Source organism: Sorex fumeus, unplaced genomic scaffold, assembly GCF_029834395.1.
Source record: "Sorex fumeus unplaced genomic scaffold, SorFum_2.1 ptg000110l, whole genome shotgun sequence".
NCBI classification, from domain to species: domain Eukaryota; kingdom Metazoa; phylum Chordata; class Mammalia; order Eulipotyphla; family Soricidae; genus Sorex; species Sorex fumeus.
This window is the reverse complement of record NW_026606167.1, coordinates 2,612,687-2,636,028: the sequence shown is the minus strand read 5'-3', so window position 1 is coordinate 2,636,028 and position 23,342 is coordinate 2,612,687. Positions and strand designations below refer to the sequence as shown.

Sequence of the window (23,342 nt, the reverse complement as noted above, 5' to 3'; positions counted from 1 at the left end):
GGCCTGCAGGAGGCCATGCCCAGTGGTCCGAGAAAGGCTGGCTGCGGCTAAGCAAGGACATGGAGGCCTGGCACCGCCTGGTCCTGGCTTAGCCTGCTCGTTTATTGGGCAAAGCCACCTCACATCCCTCACAGCCCCGGATGTGGGTATCAGAGTCCGGTCTACGCATGGGGGACAAGGCCCCAGTGACCCCAAAGTGTTCATGGCCACTTGTCCAGGCCCAGCTGCCCCTGCCACCTTAATGGGGGCGGCTTGCCACCCTGAGTTGCTTGTGGGCCCGTCCTTATGGCCAGTGTGCAGGCATTGGCCCAGGGCATGTCATCAGGCTGTCAGTGGGACTTGAGGGTCACCTCCACAGGAAAATGATCGCTGATGGCGAGAGCCTGCAGGGCGACAGGGCAGCCTCAGGGGCCTGCTGGGAGGCCATAGTCATCCATGGTGCTGCCCACTGTCCCATCTGCCAGGACCACCCGGGGCTCTTCTGGGAAGGCGGGCTGGGAAAGAATGCCAGGTAGAAGCCCCGGCAGCATCCCCGTTACGGAGTGGCCGTGGACAGTGGGCCCACGCTGCACTCACCCGGGCCTGGTCCAGGCCAAACGCCTCCTGGAAGTCATGCACCCGCGCAGACTGTGGCTTCAGGCTCCTGCGCAGGTGGGCACCACAGACCACGATGCGGTCGTAGGCGCAGTCCGAGTTGCCCACCGTGGTGTCGGCGCTATCCGGGATGAGCCACTTAAAGACCTCGCTGCTCCGCAGGCGAATGCCTGCCCAGTCCTGCACCCGCACGTAGCTGCAGTCGGCGTTGAAGTCGCCCAAGAAGAGCATGTCCTGCGGGCGGCCAAGGAGCCCGGTTGGGGACGTGGGGTGGGGGCGCGGGGCGGGGCGGGGCCGCGGGGCGCCGGGGCTTACATCGGTGCCCCACTTGTCAATCACGTCCAGGTATACGTCATACAGAGCATCGATCTCCGCCACTGCCCGGTGAGGCGCTGCGTGCAGTGGGACTAGGACCAGCTCTCGGGCGGCTGCGGGAGGGGTGGGGCATGAGGCGGGGCGTCAGGGGAGGGGTGCTGGGTAGGGGCGGGGTACAAGGCGGGGCGGGGTGGGGGCGGCGCGTCACCCGAGCCAGGGACCGCGAACTTGACCACAAAAGGTTCTCGGCTGAAGGCGTCCTCCGGGTCCGGATACTGGTATGTGTCCGAGACGGACACTGCGTCCTTCCTGCGGGGGAGGCGCTGGGTGTGGGCGTGTGGGGCCCACCACCTGCTGCACGCCCGCCCGGCCCGCCCCTCACCTGTAGACGAACAGGTACATCTCCTTGTAGTGGTCCCGACCAAGGGGCTCACTGTTGACAAAGCTGTACTCGTGTGTGGACACACTGCAAAGACACGGGGCAGCCCGCCGTCAATGCCCCGCGCCACGCCCTGGGCTCCCGCGGGGGTCCTGACTCCGTGCCCGGCGCCACACCTGTTAATCTGCTTCATGAGCTGGGACACTGCGCTCAGGTCCGGGTCCCGCACCTCCTGCACCAGCGCGATGTCGTAGCCAGCTAGGATCTGGGAAGGTGAGGGGGCAGCAGATGCAGGGCTCAAGCAGGCGCATTCGTCCCCTGCCCCCCAGCCCAGCTGCGATCCTGCCCTCAGTCCCTAGTTACCTGTGCAATGATGTCGCCGCACGCGGGGTCCGACACTTTGCTGTCGCCAAAGCTTTGGATGTTGAAGGCTCCGATGCGCAGTGTGCTGGCCCCAGTGGCCCCCAGTGCCCAGAGAGCTGCCAGTAGCACGTGGGGCCCACCCATAGCGAGGAGAGCAGGCTGGGAGGGGCAGACCACAGGTGAGTCTGACCCACACCCCCACCCCACCCCACCCCACCCCCTTTCTGATGCGAATCTGCCCCCCAAGGCATTTCCGCCTCCAATGTTCTGTCTCCTGCTGGATGTTCTCCAACTCGATGATGGGGAAACCGGGGCCCAAACACAGGAACCCAAGGCCCAGCCAACCCCCAGCCAGCCAGCCCCTGCCCCTCACCTGGGATGTGGGTGGGGCGTGGCTGAGTTCCGGTCACAGCAGGGGTCTGAAGGCCGGACTGAGTTCCCGAAAGGCACCAAGGCACCGGCTGCCCCACTGGCAGCAGCCTGGCACTGCCACCAGCTATTTGAGGCCCTGTTCAGGGAGGGGCCGGGAAGCACAGGTCCCGCCCCTCAACCGAGTCCAACAGGGCACTCCCGGCTCCCCCGCTCCCAGGAGTCTGGGACTAGGATGAAAGGCAGCGAGGGTCCCCCCGAGCCTGCTCTCATCCGCAAGCACATCAGAAACCCCTGCTCAGCCCCCAAGAACGGAGTCAGGTCTGGGGAAAGGGACAACCCCGCCATGGTCCAGGTCTGCCCTGGCTCCGCCCCCACAAACGAGGTCACTGGGCTCTCCCTCCTGGAGCCGCCCGCGGGAACGAAGCAGCCCCAGCCGGAAAGACGAGCCGAGGCCCCGCCAGTCTCCAGCTGCTTGGGAAGAGCCAGCCCAAGAGCAGCTGGAGCTTCCCCCTTCCGTACTGGGGGCACAGCAGGGGGCTGCCAGAAGCCCTGATGGGAGGTTGAGGCGAGGCTGGTGCTGCCCCGCACGGTGGTGCCAGTCCAAGGCTGCCCCTGCCGACATCACACGCTACGGGTTTTCATGTTTTATTGTGAAGCACCCAACCCGTTTCTGTGGTCAAGTCGGCGATGCCAGGGAGGGGCCCAGGGCCTGCCCGCTGTATCCTCACCCTCCCCATGTCCCACCAAGGCCCCAAATCTCTGGCCATGTCCTCTGGGCCAGGTCCGGCGGGCGTAGGCCAGACACTTGGGGTCCTGCCCCGCTCCCACCAGCCCCGCCACCACCTCCTCGTGTCCTCTAGACAATGACCGTCTGCACCTCGAGCTGGCCCTCAGGGGAGGCGATGACCAGCTCGCCTGCGTGTTCCAGAATCTCAATGTCCTCCGAGGACACCATGGTCACGGTGGCCTGCTCGGCACCATTCGAGCCGGCTCGGGCTGTGAGCACGGTACCCTCGCTGATGGCTGAGGCCAGGGTCATGGCGACCTGCTCCGTAAGGCTCTCGGGAGTGGCGATGGTGATGGTGTCTGCAGCGCCCGCCTCCGGGCCCAGCCCCGCCTCCTGGTCCATGGTCACATTCTGCACGATGATCTGGTGGCCGGCACCTGCCTGGTGCACGAGCTGCCTCACCACCTTCATGATGTGGCTGTCCACCTCCGGCGCGGCGCCCTCAATGAGCTCTGCCGCCTCACTGGTCTCCACGTCGTCCGAAGCGGCCTGTGGACACTGCAGTCAGCCTGACTGCCCGTGCTGCACCCCCGACACCCTCGCCTGGCCCGTGCCCACCTCAATGATGTACTCCTGCGTGTCAGCCACCACGGAGGAGAACTCTACCAGCACGGTGTGCGGGTCCTCGGACAGCACGGCAGCAGCGGGGCCCTCCTCGGCCACCAGCAGCTCCTCCACCTCCAGCAGGCAGCCCCCTGCGGCACGTGCCCATGAGCGCGAGCCTCTGAGCGCGTGCCCGCCCCCAGCCCAGCTCCCCGGCCAGTGGGTGGGCGCGGACCTTTGGTGCGCAGGTGCCGGTTCAGTGTGCCGTGCTCGGCAAAGCCGCGGCCGCACTTGTAGCACTTGAAGGGCTTCTCGCCAGTGTGGTGGCGCACGTGGCGCACCAGCGAGCCTTTCTCCCGGAAGCCACGGCTGCAGAACGGGCACACGTGCGGCTTCTCCTCCAGGTGCGTGCGGAAGTGCACCTGCTGCGCGTTCTGCGAGAGACACGCGGCTCAGCTGCCTCCGCGGCGGCTGGGTGGGGCGCGGGGGTGTGGGGGCGTGGAGGAGAGCACGGCCGGCGGGGCCCACCTTGGTCTTGTAGCGCTTGCCGCACTCGGGGCAGGGGTACGGCCGCTCGTCCGAGTGCACGCGCCGGTGGCCGCGGACGTGCGCGATGGTCTTGTAGAGCTTCCCGCAATCCCCGCAGCGGAAGCGGCGCTCGCGCACGTGCACCTCCTGGTGTTTCTTGAGCAGGTAGGCCTTGGGGAAGGCCTTGCCGCACTGCGCGCAGGGGAACTGCCTCGCCCCTGCGGCGCCCGGGCATGAGGGCCTGGCCACCGCGGCCCCCGCCCCCTCGCCCACCCACCGGGAGGACCCCCGTTCTGCCCACCTGCGTGGCCCCTCTTGTGGGCTTCCAGGGTGGCTGCCGATGGGAAGGTCTCGCTGCACTGCGGGCACGGGTGGGTCCTGGGCACCGTTGAGGCTTCGCTGGCCACCTGCTGGAAGGCCAGTAACAGGTTCGGCCACAACCACAGGCTATGCCCAGGCCATGCCCAGGCAGGTGGCGCAAGGGGACGGAAGCCACCACAGCAGACAACCATCCCCGCGGCGGGCTCACAAGGAGCTTGGGGGTCAGGCCAGAGTGTGACACCAGCCTGGGCCCAGGACCCCAGGAGCCTGTCTACGTACCGTATCCACCTGCTCCACGCCCAGCAGCGGCAGTTCTGGGGTGCCCAGCGGCTGCGGGTGGGATCCTGCTGGGGGCAGGGGCTCTGAGGCACCCCGCTCAAGGACGATGCCCGAGTTCTGCATGGCCTGACGCAGCAGGTTCTCACGGCCACCCTCGCTGGCACAGCCAAGCTCCTCAGCGCCTGGGGGCTGCACGGGAGGCCAGCTGCCCAGGTTGCCCAGGTCTCGGGGGCCACCACACACCCATTGTCTTTGCTCTGGAATCCCACCCAGCCTCGCAGACCAGGTGCCAGAGCGGAAGCCTGCCTGTCCCCACCTCCGGACTGAGGCCTTTCATGCCCAGGGGCAGCTCCTGCATCTGGACGTGGACTTCGTGGATGACCGTGCCCTTGGCATCCGTCACCAGGTGAATCACGGGTGATGTGTCCATGGACTCGCCAGTCACGGATGATGCTGGAACAGTCCCCATGGGGGAGGTGCCGGGCCCTTAAAGGCAGAGACAATTGTGAAGGGCACCACCAGGCCAGCAGCAGGGTGGCCTGGGTGGGTCAGGCCCCAGGGACGGACCTGCAGGTGCCTCCTCTTTCCCACCGACCCCGTCCTTGGTCAGGCCAAAGCGGATCTTCTCTGTGCAGGGCGTGAGGGACTTGAGGTGCCGCGTCAGCGCGCCAGACTCCCGGAAGCTCTTCCCGCACTTGGCACACTTATAGGGGCGCTCATCTGTGGGGGGCTGGAGTCAGTGCTGGCGCAGCCGGGCTGTGGGGTGGGGGCGGGGCGGGCGCTCACCTGTGTGCCGCCGGTGGTGGCGGATGAGGGAGCCCTTGGTGCGGAAGCAGGCCCCGCATAGCTTGCACTCGTGGTCCTTACGGCTGCTGTGGGTGGTCATGTGCGCCTTGAGGATGCTGCCCTGTGGCGGGGGGGGGGGTGGGGGTGGGCAAGCTCAGGGGCCGGCAGGGAGGGAGGGTGAGGCAGCATCCCCGCCCCTGCCCAGCCCGTGCCTCACCGTCTTGAAGGTCTTGTGGCAGAGCGTGCAAACGTAGCGGCCATCCTCGTTCACCAGCAACCGCACGGGCGCAGGCTCGCAGCTCCGAGCGAGCCCTGGGCTCTGCTGGCCAGAGCTGCCTGCGGCCTCCACCAGCTCGCCATCCCCCGGCTCCGCCTCGGCCCCCACAATGACCTCTCGGATGTGCCCGCCACCTGCAGAGACAAGGTGCCTGACACTGGCCCCAGCCTCATGCAGCTCCTGACCCCGTGTGTGGCACTGCTCCACACTCTGGCTCCGGATCACTGTGGGGAGCCGCAGGCCCTGGGGCAGTGGACCCGGGAACATCCGGTCCTTCTCCCGCTCCGCACTGGCCCTGGCTACCATCAGGCCCACATGCTGGAGTCAGCCACTGGGAGACAGCCTCCCAGTGGGGGAGGGAGAGGCACTGATGTGGCAGTGCAACAATGTGACAATGTGACAATGTGCAAGTTAAGCTGTGAACTGAGTGACAGGAAGTGCTTTTAGAGCCTGTCTCCAGAGCTGCCAGAGCACAGCTGGGAGGGTGCTCACCCTGCAGGAAGTGGATGGGAGCACAGGGTCCCCTGAACCCGCTGGTAGTGATCCCTGAGCTCAGAGTGGGAATCAACCCTGAACACTGCCAGGTGCGGCCAAAACCAAAGCCCTGCCCTCCAGCACAGGACACAGGGCTCCTGCATGGCTAGCGCCGTCCCCAAGTGACAGAGGTGTGGCCCTCGGAACCCAGCAGGTACCTCCCGCCCTCCTGCTGTCTGGGGCTTCATCGGGCAAGGCACAGCAGGGCAGGGCCACCACCCCTCTAAGCACCTGGGACTTCTACAGAGAGGGGCTCCCTGGGGTGCAGGAGAAGCCAGGGGAGCCTAGGGAGGTGCCCCCAAGCACCCAGGCTGCCAAGTGCGGGGAGGGATGTGGGGGCCTGTGGGGTCAAGCCCAGGACACCTGCTTCCTGTTTGATGCCTCTTCCAACCCTGCTGCAGGCCAGCACACAGCGCATTCCGCACTCAACTTCCTCCCACAGGGCCAGGGATCACCACGTTCTCAGGAATGTCAGGGGCAAGGACAGCTGTCCCTTCGCCTCCACACATCTTCCTGTCCCAGCTGGATCCAAGGGTGTTTCAGGTCAAGTTCTACCTGTACCCAGAACTTGCTTCCTGTCCAGCCACCTACTTACGCACCTGCAGAGGGCGAGCCCCAGGGCCCCTGGCAGCGACCACTGCCTTCCCGCTGCCCACTCCGCCCTGGTGCCCTACTCATGCCCCACAGCCAGTGGGCACCCCTCCCACACCCCGTGAATCAGTGAGGCCGACGCGGCCCCTGCCCGCTCCCACGGACGCCAAGTTGACTTAAAGAGCCGCTGCAGAGGCTTCCCAGGCGCTGCCCGCTCATAAAGCTGAGAAGCAGGACAGGCAGGGCCCGGGGCCTCTGACCCCACCCACCTGACCTCTGAGCTGATGAGGCCGAGCAGACGGCGCGAGCTGTGCAGAGGGTTACGCACTCCCCTCTGCAGCCCGGTTCAGCCTGTCCCCCTGCCATCAGCCTGCAGGGACGGGGCCTGTGCCTGCTCACCCACGATGTCAGGAGCCTCCACCACAATGTGGGCCACGGTGATGGGCGCGTCTGGCCCTGCCGCTGCCGGCACCTACCGAGAGGAAAGGAGCTTGTCTGTGGGGCTCCAGAGCGCCGTGACAGAGCGCTGGGGGGTGGGGGAGTGGGGGGGAGCTTGTGTCTCCCCAGTTAGAAGAAAGACGTTCAGCCCAGGTCCAGAGGACCCCCGACTCTAAGGGGGTCTAAGTCTTCCCGGAAAGCCTAAAGAGGCAGCACCCTACCGGCTGCTCAGCTGGCAACAAGCACTAGGGGCACAGGGCCCCTGCGCCTTGTCCCCTCCCTGACAGAGATGATGCTGTGTCCACAGGCAGACGTAAAGCACCGTGAGCTAAGGGACCAGAGCCAGTAAACCCCCCAAGTTCCAGCTAGGCCAGCCAGCCTGCACCACCCACAGGCCTGCCCCAGCTTGCCCCCCTGAGGATGGAGCACCGGCTCCAGGAGCTGCTTCCACGCATGCCGGTGTGCACACATGCGTGACCGTCCATGTGCATGTGTGCGTAAGCAAACCCGGGGCTGCGGCGGGGGGAGGGGGCTCACCTCCTGGCCAGCCGGCAGGGCCTCCTGGGGGGCCCGCTGACAGCCCTTCTGAAGCTTGTGCTGCACAAACTCCTCCAATGCCGTGAACTCGGCCTGGCAGCGGCCACAGCGGTGCACGTCGTCCTCATCTGCAACAGGCTTGTGATCAGCCCCCCTCCCCCCGCTTGGGAACGAAGAGCCCCATCCATGCGCTCTGAACAAGGGGTACCCAGGGAAACAGGGACGGGGTGGCCATACAGGCCATACACGAAGCCGGCAGCTCAAAGCTCCTGATACCAAAACGAGGGGTGGGGAGCGGTCAGCAAAGGGACACGCCTGGCCAAGTCAGTCTGTGGACAGCAGAGGGCTGGGACTCAGGGATCTGTGTCGCGCGCCTCACTTTCCGAGTCTGTCTTCCCGTCAAACGGTGGGTGCAGAGCAGAGAGGGGACACAGAGACACAGTGGTCGGGTCTAGAGCCAACCACAGGGTGGGCATCAGTGCAGGCCTTCCCAGCCCCAGTGTCCTGGCAGAATGCAGATGACTGCCCCCATTCCAGAAAAACTCAAGATTCAAGGTCACCTGGCGGTGTCTGGCATGAACCTGAAGGGCCAATGTGGGGCCCATGGCTCACAGGCAGGTGACATGACCCCCATAAGGGTACCACTCCAGAGACGGGTCAGGAGCCGCCAAGGCGAGAGGTCTACGCCTGCCCAAAACTGCCCACAGAGTTGCCCTGCTAGGTGGTGCCCTCTGGATGACGCAGACCACATCACAGTCACCAGCCCCAGTCCATCCCATGCACCAAGGCTTGTCCCAGCAGGGCGCCCAGGTCCTGAGGAGGGCACACCTATGCCACCAACGCAGCAACCAAGATTCCCAGCCTTCAGAGCCTCACCCCGGACAAAGCATGAAAACCCTGGGGGCAAAGACCACCACCCCAACACTCCTAGCGAGGCCTTGGGAGACAAACTCTGAGGGTGGAGACCAGCGCCCTTGGAGCCCTCCACAGCTGAGGCCCTGCCCCAAGGCCCCTCCACACCCACCAGAGACCCAATGCACATCCCTGTCCTCAGGACACAGTGAGGTGGCACCATCTCTGACCCGCAACCCTGTGGTTCCACAACATAAGGAAGGTCAGGAGCACGCGGGTGCTGGGGTGGTAACTTGGTCCTAGAGGCTCCGAGAGGAGGTGCATGGCGCCAGGCCCTGGGCCCAACAGGTGGAGAGCACGGGTCGCTGCCACCCCCAACCCACTATCCCCAACGGGGGCCCAAGGCCTGGCCCCAAAGCCGAAAATCAGCCATAGCCCAGGCCCCGGCCCCAAGACCCTGCCACACCAGGCCCCGCCCCCAAACCCTCCACACCAGGCCCTGCCCCCAACCCTCCACACCAGGCCCCGCCCCCAAGACCCTGCCACACCAGGCCCCGCCCCAAAACCCTCCACACCAGGCCCCGCCCCGAGAACCCTACAAACCAGGCCCCGCCCCCTAACCCTCCACACCAGGCCCTGCCCCCAGACCCTCCACACCAGGCCCCGCCCCGAGAACCCTACAAACCAGGCCCCGCCCCCAACCCTCCACACCAGGCCCCGCCCCCAAGACCCTGCCACACCAGGCCCCGCCCCCAAACCCTCCACACCAGGCCCCGCCCCGAGAACCCTACACACCAGGCCCCGCCCCCTAACCCTCCACACCAGGCCCTGTCCCCAGACCCTCCACACCAGGCCCCGCCCCGAGAACCCTCCACACCAGGCCCCGCCCCTAGAACCCTACAAACCAGGCCCCGCCCCCCAACCCTCCACACCAGGCCCCGCCCCGAGAACCCTACAAACCAGGCCCCGTCCCCCAACCCTCCACACCAGGCCCTGCCCCCAGACCCTCCACACCAGGCCCCGCCCCGAGAACCCCCACGCCAGGCTCCACCCCAGACCCCCATACCAGGCCCCGCCCCCAGATCCTCCAGCGCACAGTCCCCGCCCCACCAGTCCCCGCCCTAGACCCTCCTCACCAGGCCCCGCCCCCGAGACCCTCCTCACCAAGCCCCACCCCGAGACGCCCCAAAACCCCCCACACCCGGCCCCGCCCCGAGACCCCCGCCCCAGGCCCCGCCCCGGGCCCGCAGCGACACGCCGCGCTGTCAGGCGGGTCCGGGGGCCCCGCGCCGGGCACTGCCCACGCTGACAGGCCGGCCGGCACCGCGAGAGCGCGGCGGGCGGAGGCCCGTGGAGGCCGCCCGAAGCCAGAGCCCCGCCCGGCCGCCGACCCCGTTACCTTCCTCGCCGAAGGGGGCCGGAAGGCCCAGGAAGCCGCCGGGCGCCAAGGCGGCCGCCGCCGCGACCCCGCCCTCACCCGCGTCCCGCCCGGCCCCGGCCCGAGCCTCTGCCGTATGCGCGGCCGGCACCCGCACTGCCATCGCGCCCTCCATGTCGCAACGCGCCGCAGGAAGATGGCGGATTTACGACCGTGTCGTCATAACAACGGGCCGCGCCGGCCGCCGGAGAACGCGAGCCCGGCGGGGCGGGGCGGGGCGGCGCGGACGGCGCGGGCGCCTGCTCGCGGTCGGGCTCGCGGCGAGGGCCAGGCCTGGCTGAGCGACTGCGCGTAGCCTCTCGAGCGCCTTGGTTTTGTTCTGGGGCCACACCCGGCTGTGCCCGGGGCTTACTCCTGCCTCTGCCCACACCAGGGACCTGATGGGATGCCGGGGATCAAACCCACGTGCAGAGCAGGCGCCCGACCCGCTGTACTATCTCCCCGCCCTTCTAAAATCCTTCATTCTTGGAGATGGAGTGGAGAAGGTGCTCTCCTGCCTCGTAGGCAGCTGCCTCCCCCACCCTCAGCCCCCTTGCCCAGCGCCTCATATGACTTGCAGAGCACCGCCAGAGTAAGCCCTGGACACTGTGAAGTGTGCCCCATCTCCCAACCCCCCCAAACGAAACCAAATCAGCTTTTTTTTAAATTAAAAAAAAGTTTTTAATGAATCACTGTGAGATGTAGTTACAAAGCTTTCATGATTGTTAGTCATACAATGATCATGCACCCATCCCTCCACCAGTGTACATTTTCCACCACCCTCACCCCACCACACCGCCTGCCTCTGGCAGACAATATAGCCTCTCTATGAAACCCAAGCACAACAACTTGTAAGTCTACAACTGTACCTCATGGTGTTTCACTAATAATAAATAACTTAGAATACCAAATATATATATATATATGTAGCCTTCTAGCCTTCTGTATATTTCGATTTGCTCGAGCGGGCCCAGTAACGTCTCCATTGGAGACTTTGTTGTTACATATGCACCTAAATTGCGCCGGTAGTGGTGTTTGTTATATTCAGTGTGCACCCATTCCAGAACTCCCACATTACTGGTGAAGGAAGCGGGACTTCATTGGCATCGCTTTCCATCGCTTTCTTCTCCCCTCCTCCAGCTCTTTCCTGGAAGGCACTAATGTTTCTGTCTCTGCTTTGTCTGTTCTGGACATTGCAGGTTAATGGGATCAGATACGATGTGACCTTTGGGTGTGGCTTCTTTCATAGAACGTAATGATCTGAGGTTGTTGGGGACCCAGTAAAAAATTGTATACGCTCTTCCCTTTATTATTTATCTATGGTGTTGTGAGGAGACTGCTCACGCTCGTTCCTGCTGCTCACTGTGGGTGACTGGCTGGGCTCTGCACACACAATAGACTTGTACCCTTTGCTGTCAGTTGGGGAGCCCCAGAGGCCTGTGCTACTGGAAACGTGCGTGTGACTGCGACCTGCTAGGCAGCCCTTGGTGCTGAGCTGTCATCCTTGGGCCCCTCAAGCACTGTTTGCCTTCCCTTCAAGTTTTGGTCTGTTTTTATTTGGGGCCACACTCAGCAGTGCTCAGGGAAGACTCCTGGCTCTGAGTTCATGGATGACTCCTGACAGGGCTTGGGGGATTATATGGGGTGTCAGGGACCAAGCCCATATGGGTGCATGTGAGGCAAATGTCTTACCTGCTGTACTATCACTCTGGCCCCTTCAAGTTTTTGTCCTCCAATCTAATAGTTAATCATAGTCTCACATGGCTGATTTTTTTTTTCTTTTTGGGTCACACCTGGCGATGCACAGGGGTTCCTCCTGGCTCATGCACTCAGGAATCACTCCTGGTGGTGTTCAGGGAACCATATGGGATGCTGGGAATCGAACCCAGGTCTGCCGCGTGCAAGGCAAACACCCTACCCGCTGTGCTATCACTCCAGCCCCTCACATGGCTGATTTGCATGCGAGAACCAATTTAATTGCATATATATGGGAAGCCCAAATACTCGAGAGGGATTCCAAAGAATAAAGTGGGTGCAGGTGCCAGTCTGAGCTACGAGACAGCACAGGGCAGGGAGGTTTTAAAGCAAGAGCTGGTCCCAGGCTGGGCAGAGACTTGCTGTTTCTTTCTGGGTTTCTGAGGCCGTCAGCTCGGGCAAGGGGACCTTTCCATGTAGATCCAACCAAGGGGGCAAGGCAGAGGGCCTGCATGCTGGCAGCCTGGTTTAGCCCTCTGTACCCCCATCCTTTGAGCACTTTCCTCTCCCAAATTTGTCTAGGTAGAGAGAGGTAGAAGTTTCTCTTGAACCAACCAAATCTCAATTACTTCTTTTTCTTTTGTGAAACAATATAGTTTTTATTGAATAAAACTTGTTTAGAAAGACAGGGGAGAGAAAGAAAGGAGGTACATGTTCAGAAGAGAACACAGGCTTCTGCAGAAGCGAAAAAACAAGCAAGCAAAGATACATAGAGACAAGTATGGAGATACTGTTCAAGAGAGGACAGGCTTGAAGAGGGGCATGGAAGCTGGCTCAGAGGGGCTAGGGGACTGTATGCTCCCAGGCATGGCCTCCAGCTCAGGACGCCAGTGACAGGTGAGTCAGCCTGGTGGGGCTCCAGAGAAGTGCCCAGGTACAGGAAGCTGAGCGCCTTCGAGGGACACAGTCCCAGGTGGGCAGGAGCTGACTGTGTGGCACAGATCAGAGCACGGCAGCCGCTGTGCGCAGGGACTGGCTCACCACAACAGGGGTTCCAGCCAAGAGATGCCAGTGCGTCTCAGGAAGTCCCTCTGCCTACCACCCAGAAAAGGCCTGGGATGACCTCTGAGAGGAGGAGAGGAGCAGAAGAGGCTGTGGAGACCTAGGAGGCTGGTGGGCTTCGGGAGCATCCCAGAGTCAGTCAACCTGAGGGTGCCCAGACTGAGGGCTCCAGGGACTCTCCCTGCTCCCTCTGGGCCACACCCAGGACTCAGAGATCCCTTCCATCTGTGCTCAGGGAACTTTGTGGTGCTGGGGATCAAAACCAGGCCTTCGGCATGAGAACTCTGTGTTCCAGCCTTAGCCTTGGGGGAAAGTTTCCCTTAGGAAGGCCCCAGGCATGTTACAGCAGAAACGACCAGACTCTATTCACAGAAGAGATAAACACGTACTTCCCGGTGTAATTAAAGGCCAAGATCAGTGAAGAGTATGAACCTTCCAGATGTGCTGAACCGTAGCACAGGGACGCGCTGTCCAACCTTTTACTGGATGGTCTGAACAGCGAGGAGCTCAGCACAAAAGGTGAGCAGGGTTGGGGCGGTGAGAGCGGAATCTGCGAGGGGCACGAATAAGGTAAAGGTAAAGGTAAAGGCCCTCCCGTTGATCGTCGATTTGCTCGAGCGGGCCCAGTAACGTCTCCATTGGAGACTTTGTTGTTACTGTGTCTGGCATATCGAATACTCTCGGTAGCTTGCCGGGCTCTCCGAGAGGGGCGGAGGAATCGAACTCGGGTCGGCCATAGGACGGGGTTAATCGGGTTTTGGTTTGCTCTAGGTTGAAAACTCCAAGTATATTCGGCGGGGTGCCGCAATACACGTTAGCACCAAGACCTCCTCGGGGTAGGGACCGAGCGCAGTCGCTGAGCCGGTCCCAGACCATGCTTCCGGCCAAGGCCTTGGCACGAGGATGCCAGCTCGCTGGAAAGGACCAGGAAGGGTCACAGCACGACCCAAGGCCGGAAGAACGAGCCACTGCAGTAACTCCGGCCCTTCCGGAGAAGGGGGAAGGATCCCGACGAGGCACGCCTGGAGATGAGCCGGCCAATCAGAAGCCGGCCCTCCCCGGTCACAGGATTCAGGGCCTCCGTCACCTAGGCTGACCTTGCGCCTCCAATGGGAGAAGCGCCTCGCCGCTCGCGTTACGCCGGCTTCCCAGGCCCTGCGAAGCATTTCCGCGGTGAGCGCGCTTCCCCGAGTCCCGAGTGGCTGCACACCAGCCAATCAGAGGGGCGCTCAGTATCCCGCAGCCAATAGCCACTCGAGGTCCGGCGCCGACTCAAGGCGGTTGGTGCGGAGCCTCCGCCGCCCACGTCCAATGGGCGGTGTGCGCGAGGCGCCGGGCCAATGAGCGCGCCGGGGGCGGGGCCGGCGCCGCGGCGGGCGGCTACGAGGAGCGGCGGGTGGCGGCGGCCGGTGGCGGCGGCGGCGGCGGCGGCGCGGCAATGGCGGCGACCGAGGCGGGCGACGAGGACGCCCGCTGCGTGCGCCTGAGCGCCGAGCGGGCCCGCGCCCTGCTGGCCGACGTGGACACGCTGCTGTTCGACTGCGACGGCGTGCTGTGGCGCGGCGAGACGGCCGTGCCGGGCGCGCCCGAGGCCCTGACGGCTCTGCGGGCCCGCGGCAAGCGCCTGGGCTTCATCACCAACAACAGCAGCAAGACCCGCGCGGCCTACGCCGAGAAGCTGCGGCGCCTGGGTTTCGGGGGCCCGGCGGGGCCCGGCGCCCGCCCCGAGGTCTTCGGCACGGCCTACTGCACGGCGCTCTACCTGCGCCAGCGCCTGGCGGGCGCGCCCGCGCCCCGGGCCTACGTGCTGGGCAGCGCGGCGCTGGCGGCCGAGCTGGAGGCCGTGGGCATCGCCTGCCTGGGCGTGGGCCCCGAGCCGCTGCAGGGCGACAGCCCCGCCGCCTGGCTGGCCGCGCCGCTCGAGCCGGGCGTCCGCGCCGTGGTGGTGGGCTTCGACCCGCACTTCAGCTACATGAAGCTCACCAAGGCCGTGCGCTACCTGCAGCAGCCCGACTGCCTGCTGGTGGGCACCAACCTGGACAACCGGCTCCCGCTGGAGAACGGCGGCTTCATCGCAGGTCCGTGCGCCCGGGCGGCGGGCGGCGGGCGGCGGCGCTCGGACCTCTGCCCTCCGCCCTCTGACCCGGCCCGGCCCCCCTCTCGGCCCGCAGGTACCGGCTGCTTGGTCCGTGCCGTGGAGATGGCAGCGCAGCGCCAGGCGGACATCATCGGCAAGCCCAGCCGCTTCATCTTCGACTGCGTGTCCCAGGAGTACGGCATCGACCCCGCGCGCACCGTCATGGTGGGCGATCGCCTGGACACGGACATCCTGCTGGGCGTCACGTGCGGCCTGAAGACCATCCTGACCCTCACCGGGGTCTCCTCTCTGGGGGACGTGAAGGACCACCAGGAAAGTGACTGCGTGGCCGAGAGGAAGATGGTACCCGACTTCTACGTGGACAGCATCGCCGACCTTTTGCCCGCCCTCCAAGGTTAAAGCTAGAGTGTCTTTAATCTCCGGAATAAAAAAAAATTGAGACTTGGTTCCCCAGATTAATAGGTGGGCCGAGAGTGTCCGCTGGGCCGGGCGGTCCCCAAGGCCCAGCCTGGGAAGCGACTGGGCACAGGCTTGTTTACAGATGTTTTAAGATGCACTTTTTCTAGCTTATCTTCCCCCTCCCTCCTTTTTTTCACGGCTGGGGCCCAGACCCAGGGGCTCTCACGCGCTCTGCCACAAACCCTGCCCTAAGATGCACTTTTAAGCGTGAGGTCCTGGGCTCTGGCTGCCAAGGCAAGGGTTCTGGGAACCTTTGGGGCCTGCTGGTGCATCTGAGGTGGGTCCAGGGGATTCCCTCATGATTGACAGCTCCAGCCGGGGAGCAATCCCCAGGGGCCTGAGAGGAGGAGGGCCAGTTCTTTGCCCCATGGTGCAGGCCGCTGGGTGGAGAGATGCGGGCCTCTCAGCAGTATTGCTTTGGGTGTCAGCCTCAGCCATCATGTGCAGTGACCCTAGGAGACCTGCACCCAGCTCCAGGGCAGCACATGGCTAGGAGGGCTTCTAAGCTCCTGCCCAGTTCCAGCTGCCCTCCAAGGAGCTCGGGGCAGTGTGAGTACCAAAAAGCTCTCCAGCTCTTAGAAGTTTGGTGTGTTGGTGGAGCTGACGAAGCCCGGTCAATAGCTGTGCTCTGGCTGAGGCCAGGCAGCCCTGAGAACAGGAAGTGCTTTTCCAGGGCCACTGCTCTTCCTGACCTCAGTGTCCCGTGGGGGTGGGGACTTAGATGCCAGCAGCTCTTGCGCCACCTATCTTGGCCCCAGCTCCTTGTTGGTGGACCATGGAAGGCTTGGCAGGCACCACCTACATGCCCAGGGTTCTTGGCTGGAGGCCTTGGGCTCGATGCCCAGCTGACCCACTGCACTCCAGGCAGACTGGGGAGCAGTTCCTTCGCTGCCTCTCCTGGCGCCGTGGCCTGCCCTGGTGGCTCTGCATCTGGGTCATTCCCCGCTCTCCTGAGTCCACAGAGCAATCATGGGTGTCCCGGGGCCACAGTGTCCAGCTGGCCTCCAGATTAGGGCATGCCAAGTAGCTGCACGGCTCTGGGAAGTGGGGTGGGGGCGGGGTGGGGGCTGGCCTGTGGGACCCACAGGCAGCGGCCCATGGGCTGGGCGAGGGTCCTGCAGCTTGCTGTCCGCCTGCCCTTTGCACTGTGTGAACTCAAATGCACATTAAACTTCAGACCCTGTGGTTCTGGCTGTCTCCTCTCTGCAGCGCGTGGATGGGGTGGGAGTGCCCAACAGGTCTGCTCCAGGGCTTGTTCTGGAGCTGGGATGTGGGGTACAACTGCGGGGGACCCACAGCAGGCAGGACAGTGGCCTTCCAGGAGTCCTGGCGGACCTGGGGTGCCCCTGGGGGAGCAGAGGTGCAGAACCCTCTAAGGGGCGTTCACGGAATGTGCCTCGAAGGTCCTGTGCCCAGAGCAAGCCTGGGCAGGTCCCATCCCTGCAGGTCCCACCCCCCGCAGGCCCCGCACCTGCTGGCACAGGGGCCTGGGGACAGCGCTGCGCTCTCCCTTAGGGATCAGGTGGCTGGGAGGAGGTAGTGCGCCCCCTTGGCTGCCTCCTGGTGAGGGGTGCAGACAATCGTGCATTGTGACCTGGCCGAAGCATGGAGCGGGGGAGCTGCCTTCCAGTGCCGGGGACCCTCTCGGGGGCCGGGGATGTGAGCCCGCCCCTGCCTCTGGCCCCACAGGCACTCCCCCAGGGGGAGAGCCGGCATGGTCCCAGGGGCTGGACAGGCCGAGGCTATGGTCTGCTGCTGCTGCTGCTGCTGCCGCCGCTGGCCGCCGCAGGGGCTGTGGCCGGGGGACTGCTTGGCTTCGAGCATGGGCACCCCAAGGTGAGCACTGTGGCAGCACAGGGAGGGGAGGCGTCCCATAGAACCAGATTGTACTGGGGAGCAGGGTGGGTGGGGGAGGGGTGTTCCTAGCCTGCAGCAGGGCCGGGGGGCAGGATGTCACCCCCCACTCCGCTGACTCGGCCTTCGCTCTCAGCCACTGCTACAGGTGCCCCATGCGAGCCCGCTGCACCCCCCGGGTCCCCCAGCCAACCAAACTGCCCAGGTGGATGTCACCCGCCACACCGCAACCATCAGGGGGACCCCAGCGCAGAGCAACCGCAGCTGGGCCGTGCTGCTGGACGGGCGCAGTGTGAGTGGGCTGGGGGGCAGGGGGCGAGGGCTGGCCCTGCCTTACCCACCTGCCTCCCCAGGGCTGCGTGTGCTACCGCCCAGCCGAGCACCCGGCCTGCTTCCTGCGCCGCATGGAGCCGTGGGACCGTGCGACCCTGCAGCTGCTGCTCAACACCTCGGGGGTAAGCAGCGCCCACACAAAGGGGCCTGTGTGTCGCGGGCGGGCTCTGGTTTCAGGGGACAGGCTGCTCTGTCTTCCAGGCCAAGTGGCTCAGAGCAGCTGGGCAGGGCTGGCCGCGCGCCCACCTGCGCCTGCTCTGTAGGCCCAGGGCCCCCGCGGCACCCAGGCCCCCCGCCACACCCGGGAGCTGCTGGAGGTGCTGGGGAACCGCCGTGTGGACCCTGCCCAGGCTGGGGCGGCTGTGCGGCACCTCTGCGCTGACACCCCCGTTTACTGGGCCCGGCGAGCAGAGGGTGAGTTGGGAAGGCAGCAGGGCAGGAGCAGGAGCTGGAAGCCCGCGGGGTAACACAGCCCCCTCCCCAGGGCCCCAGGAGCTGCGGCTGGTCTATCTCTGCATCGACATCTGCTTCCCGAACAGCGTCTGCGTCTCCGTGTGCTTTTATTACCTCCCGGACTGAGCCGGGCGGCCCAATAAACCCCACCGCAGTCAAGGCGCTCTGTGGCCTGTGCACACGGGCGGGGGCCGGGCTAGCCCAGCACGCTGTCGTTGAAGGCCAGGCACACGACGGCTTTCTGGTGGCCGCCATACTCTCTCTTGATCTCCCCTGTCTCCACACACCAGAGTCGGGCCAGGTTGTCAGATGAGCCTACGAGAGGGGCGGCAGCTCAGGGCGGGCCCAGGGCTCCCCATCCCAGCCAGGGGGACAGGCTGGACCCGACCGGGGCAGGACTCACCGGTGACGATGTACTGGGAGTCCCCCGAGAAGGCGCAGCCCCACATCCAGCCCCGTGACGACTCCCCGGGGTTGCCGCTCCGGATGCTCAGCTCCGTCATCAGCGAGAAGTTAGACGTTCTCCAGACCTTGCACGTCTGGTCCGCTGAGCAGGTGGCGAGGAGGCTGGGCAGGGTCAGCAGGCGTCACTCCCACCCGAGCCCGTCCTGGGCTCCCCGCCGCTGCCCCCGTCCCCGGACAAGCCTACGTGGAGTCGGGGCTGAAGCGGCACTGCAGGGCGTAGCGGCTGTGTGCAGGGATCTTGGTCTTTGGGATGAGCTGCGTCACCTCGTCCCCAATGCCCCCCGTCAGGTTCCACACATAGCAGTTTCCCTGGGGGCAGCGAGCCTCGCTCTGACCCGGGCCAGGGAGGGCCACAGGGACCAAGGCGCTCAGGGCTGCCCCCCAGGAACACCCCCATGCCGGGAGTGAGGGACCCCCCCCGGAAGGGGGTGATGCTGGCCCAGGGAAGCAAGGGGTGAGGTGGGGACGACCCACTGCTCAGAGCAAGGGAAAGGCTGCAAGGGCTGAAGGGGTTCTGAGGACAGACAGGAGCGCATGGACCAGAAAGAGGCAGGACACTGACAGGAGAGGGAGAGGCCGCGAGGGCAGGGCACTGCCCCCACTCACGCTGCTGTTGACAGCCGCCATGTAGCTGGCGTCAGGGTCAATGTGGGCGGACGTGATGGACACCTCGGGCTCAGGGATCAACTGTTCGTTGTGGTCTGTCTTCAAGTCCCAGATGTGGATGGCGCCACTCTGGTCGCCCACAATTAGTTCAGCCTGGGGTGCGAGAGACGTGAGGCAGGACCGGCCCCTGCCCCAGGGAGGACGGAGTGGGGCGCACACCCCCCTCACCTGGTTGGGGTGCAGACACACACAGTTAATGGGCGCGTTCACCTGGAAGATGCGCTGACACTGCAGGTTCCGGGACCTGGGGCAAAAGACACGGGCTCCAGGGCACTGTCCCCTGTGGCCAGAAGCCGTGGTCACCCCAAAGGGGCGGGAGTCCCGAGCCAGCTGGCCCCACCTGAGGTCCCAGATGCGGGCGGTACAGTCCTCCCCGCCCGTGTACATCCAGCGGCCGTCCTCGTGGAAGCCCACAGATGCAATATTCTTGTTGACTCCATCGTAGCTGATGATGGGGTTGGGATTATTGGAGTTGAGGTCGTACATACGGATGTGCTGGTAGCCTAGGGCACAGCAGGGGGCACTGAGCACTGCGTGGGGGGCGGCGGGGTGGCCCCTTGGGCGCGGGGTGGGGTGGACGTACCTGCCGCTGCGATCATGCTGCGGTCCGGCGTGATCTCCAGTGCATTCACCTGCTGTGTGTGTTAAGGAGGGTGCCAGGAGGGTGCGGGAGGGCGCTGCGGGGACTGGGGCGGCCCCCCTGCCCCCCGCCCCCCCAGTCGCGTCCCCAGGATACGGAGTCCTGGTGCTGCACGGTGCGCGTGCAGATCCCGCTGTGCGCCTGCCAGAAACGCACCGTGTGGTCATAGCCCGCCGTGGCCAGGATCACCGGGTCGCTGCCCACCGTGCCTGGGGACGCGTTCATGCTGCGGCCCGGGAGCTCACGCGCAGGGGCCAAGGGTCAGGGCATCTGGCGAGCGGCAGCTCGCTCCGCCGCACGGGACCGCGGTGCCCGGGTCGGCAGCGTTGTCGCACCCGGCCGAGAAGGGGATCGCGGCTCGGAGGGCTGCGGGGACACGGCGGCGGTCAGCTCGGGGGCGCCCGGCCCGCGCTGGGCGGCGTGGCCCCGCCGGATGCCACCCTGCCCGCGGCCGGCAGGGGGCGATCACGCGCGCGCCGCGCTGCCGCAGGGGCGGGCCGCGCAAGCGCAGGGCTCGGGGCGGCCCGGCCGGCACCGCCGGGCACTGCGGCTGCGCACGCGGCGGGGCGGGGGGCGCCCTGCAGCGCCCCCCGAGCCCCCGGGTCCCGTTCGCCCGCCCGGCGCCGCGCGGCGCGCCCGCCCGCCCGCCTGCCGCCACGCCCGCGCCCGCGCCGCCGCCTCCGTACCTCACGCGGCGCGCGCCGCCCCGGCAGGACGACGAGCCGAGCGGGAGCGGTTCGAGCGTGCCGAGCGCAGAGTCATCGATGGCCCGTCCCGCCGCCGCGCCCCCTCCCCGGCCCGGCACCTGCCCCGAGCCCCGCGGGGAGTGAGCCCTGAGCACGGAGCCCGGAAGCAGACATGGTGCGGCGCAAAAACATTAAAAAATTTGAAAACGTTACTGGGAGTTCGTTTGAAACATCACCCGGAATTCACTTACACCGAAACGCCCGCGGGGCCTGGGGCACGCGAATTCCTGGACGTGCCGACGGTCCCTGAGCATCGCTGTGTAGCTCACAAACAAAAGCCACTCATCTTCCTCTGCTAATGGCAACCAGATCTGACCCCTGTGACCCTCCCAGCGGTGTCCCTAATGTCCCCTCTGCGGTCCACCCTGACCCGGAAAAAAGTCCTTGGAATCCACCGTCCCACGTCCCTCCCCCCTTGTCCTGCAAACACAGCCACACCCCCTTCCTTCCTCTGGCCCCTTGAGCCTGGCCAGGAGCACCACCGTCCACTCAGGCCTGAGACCCAGCACCTTCTGCACCTTCCCCTCCTCTCTCCTTCCTGCCATCCCTCTTCTATCCCCCTACAGAGCCATACGCCCCTCCTGGCCCAGCTAAATCCCGGCTCCAACTCAGGGACTGCTGGGCACTGAAAATGTCAATGCTGCCCTGGCAAAGCGCCTCAAAGCTCCTTCTCTCTTTCCCGCTGGGCTGGCGCCCTCTGGAGACAACTCTGGTCTCTGCCTGTCTCACTGGTCCAGGGGTGACCCTACTGGGTTGCAAATTCCTTCTAGTATAGACCTCAAAAGGTCACAAGAGGTGCCAGATAGTACAGAGGGTGGTGATAGTACAAGGGTGCTTCAATCCCAGGGTGCACCACACCTGGCCCCCCAAGCCCCACCAGGAGTGATTCCTGAGCACAATCAGGTGTAGCTAAAAAAAAAAGAGAGAAACCCTGAGTCTGACTCCTGAGAGCACGCAGAAGGCCCCTGCACCTGGAGCGTTGCCATGTTGCTCTCCAGACCCCCAGCTCTGGTCAACCGCAAGGACAGTCTGTTTCTGGTTTCTCTTCGACTTGGGGGTCACACCTGGGCTACTCCAGCTGAGTGCTGGGGTAGGGGGTTGCTCCTGCAGTGCTTGGGGACCTTTACTGAGGATTGGAACTGAAACTTCTGCATACAAAGTTTGCATCTTAGCCCAGTCCTGAGAGGCGCCTGCCTGACCTCTGCCTTCAGTTCAGGATTGCTCATAGACGTGGAATCCCACGGCCTGCGGGTCCTCTCTGTTCATGTCTGAGGTCACAGGTATCAGCATGAGGGTGCTCCATTTATGGCCGAGCAGAATTCTGAGCTAGGTAGACTCTGGTGAGCTGACTCTGCGGGCAGTTTACTCTACTGCTGCTGTGGCCTCCTGCCCAGACATGAGTGTCTTTCCAACGGCTGGAGAGATAGTACAGCAGGGCGGGCAATTACCTAGGTTTGAAGCCCAGCATCCCATATGGTACCACATGCATCTCCAGGACTAATCCCTGAGTACAGAGCCAGGAGTAACCCCTGAGCATTGCTGAGTGTGACCCAAAAAGAAAAAATGTTTTCCCGGGGCAGGAGAGATTGTGCAGCAAGCAGGACGTTTGCTTAGATACGGCTGACCTGGGTTTGACCCCCAGCATCCCATACAGTTTCCTGAGCACCATCAGAAGTGATTCCTGAGTGCAGAACCAGGAGTAAGAAGCCCTGAGTATCACCAGGTGTGACCCCCCAAAACAAACAAAAATAATCTTTCGGGTGTCATAGTATAGCAGGAAGGGCATCTGCCTTTCACTCAGTCAACTCAGGTCTATTCCCCGTTACTCTATACAGCCCTGAGTCCTGCCAGGAGTGATCCTGAGTATAAAGTCAGGTATAAGCCCTGAGCACTGCTAGGTGTGGCCCCCAAACAAAAACAAATCTTTTCCTGGGGTCAGAGCGATAGGACAATGGGTAGGACAATGCACACAGCCAACACAGTTTCAGGCCTTAGCATCCCGTAGAGCACCACTAGGAGTGATCCCTGAGCACAGGACAGGAGTAAGCCCTGAGCACTGCCGGGTGTGCCCTCCCAATAGATATCTTTCTCTTTTTTTTTTTTTTTTTGCTTTTTGCTTTTTGGGTCACACCCGGCGATGCTCAGGGGTTACTCCTGGCTCATGCACTCAGGAATTGCTCCTGGCAGTGCTCAGGGGACCATATGGGGTGCTGGGAATCGAACCTGTGTCAGTCATGTTGGCTGCGTGCAAGGCAAACGCCCTACCCGCTGTGCTATCATTCCAGCCCCTTTCCCTTTTTTGTTTTGGAGTCACATTGCAATGCTCAGGGCTTACTCCTGCCTCTGTGTTCAGGGATCACGCTTGGCAGGCTCAGGGGACTATATGGGATACTGGGGATTGAACCCTGGGTTGGCCACATACAAGGCCAGCGCCCTCCTTGCTGTCCTATCATTCTGGCTCTGTCCTCAGAGATCACTCCTGGGGGGCCATACGCTGTGTCAGGGATTGAACCCAGCTTGGTCACATGTGAGACAAATGCCTTCCCAACTTCCGGCCCCTCGAGGTATCTTCTCATTGTTCTAGATTATTCTAGGGTGGACCTGCCAGCCTTGTCGGACCCTGTGTTTAATTTCAAAGGAGCCTCCAAATTCTGTGCTGTTGGCCTGCACAGTGCAACAGCTCTCCACTGACTGCTGAGAAGACTTGGCTGATGGGACCCAGGTACCAAGGGCCAGACCTGAGTCCTCTGCCTTCTACATCGCCCCAGGCGCTGGCTGTATGTGTCCCCATGGCGTGACAGGCAGGGGCAGGGTCCCAGTGACATACTGCACAGAGCCAAGCAGCCGAGTGAGGCTGCAGCTACGGCAGTCCCCTGGGTGGGTCTCTTGTCAGCCCCTTTCACACCTGAGGGGCTGGGAGACCTGTGGAGTGCCTGGCCAGGCAGAGCAGGAGGGCAG

At 64.2% G+C, this 23,342-nt stretch overlaps 5 protein-coding genes across 6 annotated transcripts; 2 read left to right on the top strand and 3 right to left on the bottom strand.

Annotated features, from left to right (window-relative positions):
• Positions 1-48: 48 nt before the first annotated feature.
• Positions 49-2,036, bottom strand: DNASE1L2 (deoxyribonuclease 1 like 2). The gene is made up of 8 exons (XM_056135264.1): positions 2,025-2,036; positions 1,652-1,810; positions 1,465-1,553; positions 1,292-1,375; positions 1,118-1,218; positions 910-1,022; positions 577-828; positions 49-383 (listed from the first exon to the last, which is right to left on the bottom strand). The coding sequence occupies exons 2-8, from the start codon at positions 1,793-1,795 to the stop codon at positions 330-332; spliced, it is 837 nt and encodes a 278-aa protein (XP_055991239.1). The 5' UTR covers positions 1,796-1,810; positions 2,025-2,036; the 3' UTR covers positions 49-329.
• A 618-nt stretch (positions 2,037-2,654) lies between these two features.
• On the bottom strand, positions 2,655-10,067 carry E4F1 (E4F transcription factor 1). Of its 2 annotated transcripts, none has more exons than XM_056135225.1 (13): positions 9,896-10,067; positions 7,645-7,772; positions 7,069-7,141; positions 5,485-5,678; positions 5,268-5,388; positions 5,049-5,201; positions 4,798-4,967; positions 4,482-4,670; positions 4,183-4,291; positions 3,882-4,099; positions 3,589-3,787; positions 3,369-3,505; positions 2,655-3,299 (listed from the first exon to the last, which is right to left on the bottom strand). In XM_056135225.1, the coding sequence occupies exons 1-13, from the start codon at positions 10,047-10,049 to the stop codon at positions 2,880-2,882; spliced, it is 2,265 nt and encodes a 754-aa protein (XP_055991200.1). In that variant the 5' UTR covers positions 10,050-10,067; the 3' UTR covers positions 2,655-2,879. The 2 variants fall into 2 exon arrangements, with proteins under 2 accessions (XP_055991200.1, XP_055991201.1); XM_056135226.1 differs by having other exon boundaries at positions 4,183-4,288.
• Positions 10,068-14,060: 3,993 nt separating this feature from the next.
• On the top strand, positions 14,061-15,214 carry PGP (phosphoglycolate phosphatase). Its single transcript, XM_056135249.1, has 2 exons — positions 14,061-14,748; positions 14,842-15,214. The coding sequence occupies exons 1-2, from the start codon at positions 14,109-14,111 to the stop codon at positions 15,165-15,167; spliced, it is 966 nt and encodes a 321-aa protein (XP_055991224.1). The 5' UTR covers positions 14,061-14,108; the 3' UTR covers positions 15,168-15,214.
• A 1,618-nt stretch (positions 15,215-16,832) lies between these two features.
• On the top strand, positions 16,833-18,006 carry BRICD5 (BRICHOS domain containing 5). Its single transcript, XM_056135111.1, has 5 exons — positions 16,833-17,063; positions 17,218-17,373; positions 17,435-17,563; positions 17,702-17,828; positions 17,899-18,006. Exons 1-5 carry the CDS (start codon positions 16,833-16,835, stop codon positions 17,991-17,993), a joined length of 738 nt encoding a protein of 245 aa, XP_055991086.1. The 3' UTR covers positions 17,994-18,006.
• Positions 17,956-19,939, bottom strand: MLST8 (MTOR associated protein, LST8 homolog). The gene is made up of 8 exons (XM_056135245.1): positions 19,735-19,939; positions 19,582-19,633; positions 19,339-19,501; positions 19,167-19,242; positions 18,939-19,091; positions 18,517-18,641; positions 18,271-18,434; positions 17,956-18,182 (listed from the first exon to the last, which is right to left on the bottom strand). The coding sequence occupies exons 1-8, from the start codon at positions 19,861-19,863 to the stop codon at positions 18,064-18,066; spliced, it is 981 nt and encodes a 326-aa protein (XP_055991220.1). The 5' UTR covers positions 19,864-19,939; the 3' UTR covers positions 17,956-18,063.
• Positions 19,940-23,342: the final 3,403 nt, after the last annotated feature.